The sequence below is a fragment of the Psammomys obesus genome, unplaced genomic scaffold (assembly GCF_907164565.1).
Source record: "Psammomys obesus unplaced genomic scaffold, mPsaObe1.curated_primary_1811, whole genome shotgun sequence".
NCBI lineage: Eukaryota > Metazoa > Chordata > Mammalia > Rodentia > Muridae > Psammomys > Psammomys obesus.
In genome coordinates this window covers 6,724,206-6,730,625 of record NW_026585987.1, presented here as the reverse complement: position 1 = coordinate 6,730,625, position 6,420 = coordinate 6,724,206, and the positions used below count along the sequence as shown (strand labels likewise).

The following is a 6,420-nucleotide window of genomic DNA, read 5'->3' as shown; positions in this document are numbered from 1 at the left end:
GTTTGCGCCTTACCCCAGCTATGTAATCCTATTTCCCTTTATATAACGCTCCGAGGTTTGCGCCGTACCCCAGCTATGTAATCCTATTTCCCTTTATATAACGCCAAAATGCCTTACCTAGTGAATGTTAACTCTCAATTTCAAATAAGTTTTCTCTCCAACTTGGCCTTATCATGGAATGAGAAACAGGGAATACTTAAAAAAATTCAGTTGGAGATGAGACCAATTACGGAAAAAGTAAATACAGCAGAGCCTGCGGGGGTGGGGAACTTGAAGGTTTCTGAAATATTTTAGAACGCTCTCAAAGACTCACACGGTTACTTTCACTTTTAAGATAAGACATCAACTACTTTTCAGTGTAGAGGGCTGTTGTGTGGATTGCGTCCTTGAGACACACTGGAGTTTCTATTATGAACTTCAAATGCATTAGTTGCTGGAAAGACTCATTGTAAGTATGACACCAATGATTTCAGGATAAAAGATCTTCAATATAATCACTAGTATTTACATGATGCTCAGAGAACCATACCAATGTTTCAGGACAACGTCATCTCGTTTTCATTCTACCCTGCTTTTCTGATGGGAAATTAAAGCCCCTGATGGCCTTACTTATTTAATGATCAGATTTTGACAAGTATTAATTGATTATGAAGAGGTTCACACCTAGGTTGAGCCTCATGCTCTTCAACTACACAGGTAAACCATGATCCCACTGGATACAAACAATCAGAATGTGAGGGATCACAGCCTTCCCCTTGCCTCTGCGAGAGGAAAAGCAAGCATTTAAGTACTGCTTAGTTTTTTTTTTTTTTTTTTTAAACACCAAAGGAACAAAGGGAAGATTCACAGATTTGCTTGAGAAAAGAAACCAGAAAAGAAGAATCTTCCCACGGAGCTGCTCAGGCAGATGAGGAGCCCAGATGGCAGTAATGGAAGAGAGAGAAACCCTTTTGCGTAGATACTAGAAGATCCTAGGAGTTCTGGATGATAGAAAAGGCAAGCAGGGATTTTTATCAGAGTTCCATGCATATGAATTTGAGCTGCAATCCCTAAGACATACAAGTAAAGTCATCTTTTTTAGGTAGTACTTTTTCCCAAACAGGATACTAGCTAAGGGTCATGAGACTAGTTAAAAAGATTAACTCAGTCACATAATGACCAGACTTTCTAATTTTACTGAACTCTCTAGAGATCACTTAGTATTGAAACTGTATGATCTAATCCATTCATTTGAGGAATAACTTTTTTTCTTCCTCCAAATTCACCATTTTTAGATAGAAGAATTATTACTGACATTCTGAAGGCAAGATAAACAGTTCAACAGTCACATGGCCTTGGCGCAGTAGAAAGGGCACAAGAGCAAGTGTAAGATACTGACCTCTTGTGGTTTTCAGTGAAATTGCATTTATATTTGGTCTAAGGAAGACTGTTCTAGCCCTTTACATGAAATAAGCAATGACTGGATAAGATTCTTAACGTTCATGGACCTACACAATATACCCTCTGTTCAGATAGCATCAGACTTTCATATACACATGCCAATTCCTTACCTTCCTTGACCATCTGGAACACTCATCACGATAATACAGAACTTCTCTTGTAAGCCCAGACACAAGCTTTAAGAATGAGCCTGAAACATTTGAGACAATCAATCCCGCTCACACTGGGTGTGCCTTCCATGCTCACAGTGAGAGGGCCTTAGAGGTAAAGCTTCCTTTTGGAAGTCCTTCACGTAGTAGGACAGCATTCTAACACCATGATGCTGACAGCCAAATAATAAATGTTAATGAGCTCAGTTTATTCAGGATTACCAGGCATTTTTTTTAAATATTTTTTTTAAGATTTATTTATTTATTATGTACATATTATTCTGCCTGCACACCAGAAGTGAGCACCAGATCTTATTATAGATGGTTGTGAGCCATCATGTGGTTGCTGGGAATTGAACTCAGGACCTTTGGAAGAGCAGTCAGTGCTCTTAACCTCTGAGCCATCTCTCCAGCCTGATTACCAGGCATTTTAAGCAAGCACTCTGTGAACTACTTTGATATTCTTTCTTAAACATTTTATGGCATATTAACATTAATATTTTCATTGTGGACATCGATTAGGATGGATTTCACTGAGCGTTGGTCCCTGCTTTCTGCCAGCACAAATGTAAAACATACTTACAGTAGAGTTTCAGGTATTATGTCGTAGCACCGGCTAAGGGAGAGGTGTTGGAGGTAGCTGAGTTGGAAAAATTCTGGAAAGCAGTCATTCTTTAGCATGATACTGTCACTGTAACAGAAAGGAAGAAAGAGTCAAACCACAAATCGATTGAGAGGGCTCCTGCCTAACTCCGCCACTTGGTTCTTTCCCCATTTCACAACCAACCAACATACTCCAAATTTTGATCTAAAACAAATGGTACCTTAAGTCGAGGCGGACAAGGTTGGGGCACCGTTTAATTAAGGTACAAAGATCTAGGGAAAACAAACAGAGATGACGGTCACTGCTACTGTTCAATAAGGAAGGGGAAAAAGGCATTCGCTTTGTTCAATATCACGCGGGACCTTTGTGGCAAGGCAGTTAAAAGTTCAGTATTACAAAGGGGCAGTGTGACTCTCCTCACCATCAACACCGTCCTGCAAAGAAAACCTGGGAGAGCGCCTGGGAGTCTATTGTAACTGTTAAAGAAGTGTGAAACCCTGGATAACAGCTATTTATGGAGCAATAGTAACTGTCTGGAAAAAGAACGTGAGATCCCAATTCATGACACCAAACAAAACAACAACCCAACACAACCAAATGGCAAACAATATTCCATCAGGATGTCTCTTCAATTCAGGGAGGGGGAATCATGAATGACTTGTTAAAAAAATGTATCATAACTGTAAAAAAAATGAGTTTCCAACTCAAATTACAACCCAGTAAATTGCATATATATTTATGTTTTAAATGCAACTTTCAAGAATTATTTGCAGAATCTTGGGTTAGGTAAAGAGTGTCTAAACATAAAGAAAAAAATACATAATCTACAAAAGAAAAAAAAATTCTTAAAATTCTACCACTTATACTAGGCATGATTGCAAACCTGTAATCCTAGTACCAGGGAGGCAGAGGCTGTAGAATTGCTGCAAACTGCAGACCAGTTTGGTCTACACAGCCATTCTAGGCAAGCCAGGGCTGGACAGTGACACACTTGCCTCAAAACACACCAAAAAAATCTGCCATGGTAAGTGTATAGAGAAGTATTAAAAAGTGCTATGTTTGACTAAGCTAAACAGATTAAAAGGATAGTAAGTCAAGAGCATAAACACATATTTGTAAGACAGAGATAAGGCTGGAGGAGGAAATACTGGGGAAATGGCTTCCTGGGCTGGTGAGATGATATAGGAGAAGCTCTTGTTGTCAAGCCTGACGTTCCTGGAGCCCACAGTGTGGAAGGAGAAACAGACTCCAGCAAGGTCTCTGGTTGCTACACATTTGCCGTGGTACACTTCCCCAGAGCATCCACTTTCTAATGTACGAAAAACAAATGCCAGGAACTGTTCCACGTGGAAAAGAGAATAAAGCACACATACAAACAGCACAATGTCATCCTAATCTAGTCAACACACACAAACTCATAGGCTTGAAGGATATACACCAGACTTAACTGCGGTGAGGGAGTATTGATATTGTACACTTTGCAGAATTTGCAGGAAAGTGACATGAACTGAGCTACTTTGTAAGCAGAAAATAAATTTTAAAATGTTACTTATTTAAAACAAACAAACAAACTCTACTTAATGTTTGAGCCTTTAGTCTCATGGCTGTATCTGTAGCCACATTTCCCCCTGCATTAGTTTGGAATTTTCAAATACTTTCTCAACATCCTGATTTGTGGTAAATTTATGTAGAAAACATTTGGTTTCTGCCCTTAACCTGTCCCTTTCCCAAACTCCTTTCTGCTCTAGTACCTGATAGCGCCATAGATCCAGTGACTTAGGCCTAAACCGTGGGACTCACACTTAACTGTTTCACTCACTTTCCGTATCCGGTCTGTCACCAGATCCTGTGATGCCAGCTTCCCAAACGTGCCCAGATCTGATTGTTTCTTAGCACCTCAACAGTTACCACTCCATTTTCCTAACTGGCCTCCCTACTTCACACTCCCCCCACAGCCATTTCCCACTGTGGCACCAGGACGAAGTTTCCAGGGTAGGCCAGGTCACATGGCTGCACTGCTCAGCATTTTCCACTGATTCTTGCCTTCTGTGTTAGCAGCCTCACTTCTGCCTTCTTACACGTTATCTCTCGCATCAAAGGCCTTTGTACTTGTGGTCCAGAATGTTCTTTCTTGCTTAAATAAGAGGCCCACTTTTTGATCATTACATCCAGTTCCAGAATGTTCTTTCACAAACTGCTATGTATTTATCTCTCATTCGATCAGACCTTTCTTCACAAAAGGTAGTCCCTTCCTGCCCCATTCTACCTGTCCACTCTGCTTTACTCTCCTCATATTTTCAACTCCATTCATATCATTTAGGAAGTCTGCTCACCGCAGGCCTGTTTTGCTTTGTGTATCTTTATGCTAAGTTCTGAGAATAACAATGTAATTCTATACTCTGAATTTAAAGGGAAAATGAGGAAGTACTGCATAGGGAGAGTGATAGGAAATGAAGGTATGGCTGCAGCTTTTACAGGTCTTGTCTCTGTCTCTTTGAAGTCAGGCACCTGCAATGTAATGGTTGCTGTTGAACCTGTGAGTCCTTATACAGGAAGTGGGCTTAAATCTCTGGCCACTCATGAAGACCATTTGTATTAATTTGACAGATCTTACTTACTATTAAGCCCCAGAGAAGTAGTTTCCAAATACAACCTAAATGTTAAGAAGCATTTCAAGATGTTTGGTTCACACGTTTTTAAGCAGAATAAAAACGTTAATAAGCAAATTACCTACATCCAGTTGTGCTAACACCATACTCAAGACACCAGGCAGGGCTGATTTGAGTACTGAAATTAATTTTGGCCTTGTGCAGCCCAGATAAAATATTAGCTAGAGACTGAGCCATGAAGCTGTTAAAAGAAGCCAAAAGCAAAGACATTCCTTTTGCAACCACTTAGCTGTACAAATTAGGACTCAGTGTTACACACATGGCAGACAGCAGAGCCAAGTGTAAAGCTTTGCCAGCACTGTGGCCGCGACCCAACCACTTCAAATGCCTGTGTTCACCTACACTGTCTTTTCGACTGAGTTAGAGAGCTGAAGATATAAATGGGAACTTATTAGCCGCCTCTAGCAGGATTCTTCTACCTTAACACTGCTGACGTTTTGGGCTGGTCAGCTGCTGGGTTAATTTTTCTGTGCTCTGCTTCGTTCAGCGGCATTTCTGGTTTCTCACCACTAGGTGGCAGCAGTACCCTTGCGTTGCAAATGTCCCTTGGCAAAGACTGCTCCTAGATGAAAGGCACTTCTCACACAGTCATCCTTTTGTATCGGAGGTCGGATGATTCCAGGATCCCATTTGGATGTCCGAATCCAAGGACACGGAAGCACTACGTATACCTTCTTGTCCTCATACAATGTAAATGCTGAGTGAGTAGTTGTTCTACTCAACTGATCAGCGACTCATGCTAACAAATATTATCAGGTGTTCAAAACAGATGCAACTTTTTTTTCCCCCTGAATATTTTTGATCTGTTACTGGTTGAATCTGGATTCAGAACCCATGGATACAGAGGGCTAACTTTATTGCATTACCTACTTTTACATTGGGGTTCTGCTTAGTCATTTTGATTATTAAAACTAGTTCTGGGACTGAGGAGTTGGCTTAGTGAGTACAGCGCTGATCTGTAAGTACGAGGACTTGAGTTTGATCTGCAGCACCTATGTAAAAATAACTAGATGAGATGGCTTTCACCTGCCACCTCAAGACTGGGCAAGGAGGCTTGCAGGTCAGTCTAGCAAAATCAATGTGCTCCAGAGTCAATGAGAGACATGCTGTCTCAAAAAATATGGAAGAAGGGCTGGAAAGATGGATTAGTGGTTAAGAGCACTTGCTGCATGACACTCAGGGAGGCAGATCTCTGTGAGTTCGAGGCCAGCCTGGTCTACAAAGCAAGTTCAGGACAGCCAGGGCTACACAAGGAAACCCTGCCTTGAAAAACAAAACCAAACCAACCAACCAAAGCACTTGTTCTCCAAAAGGACAAGAGTTTGTTTCCCAGAAACCACGCGGTAACTAAGCAGTCTGTAACTCCAGTTCCAGAAGGTTTGACACCCTCTTCTGGCCTCTGAGGTACTGCATACATGTGGGATACATATACAGAAAAAATAAATAAGGCAGAGAACCACTAAGGAGGCTTGGTGACCTCTGGTTCCCAAGTATACATGCACGTGCTAAAACACACACACACACACACACACACACACACACACACACACACACACAC

The 6,420-nt window shown here is 41.2% G+C and overlaps 1 protein-coding gene across 1 annotated transcript in view; it reads right to left on the bottom strand.

Moving 5' to 3' along the window:
• Positions 1-6,420, bottom strand: part of Skp2 (S-phase kinase associated protein 2) — a 28,583-nt gene that overhangs the window by 4,058 nt on the left and 18,105 nt on the right. The window contains exons 8-9 of the mRNA XM_055601134.1: positions 2,414-2,465; positions 2,173-2,280 (exon numbers count right to left, since the gene is read on the bottom strand). Of these exons, the coding sequence (XP_055457109.1) occupies positions 2,173-2,280; positions 2,414-2,465 (160 nt within the window). The remainder of the gene's footprint in view (positions 1-2,172; positions 2,281-2,413; positions 2,466-6,420) is intronic.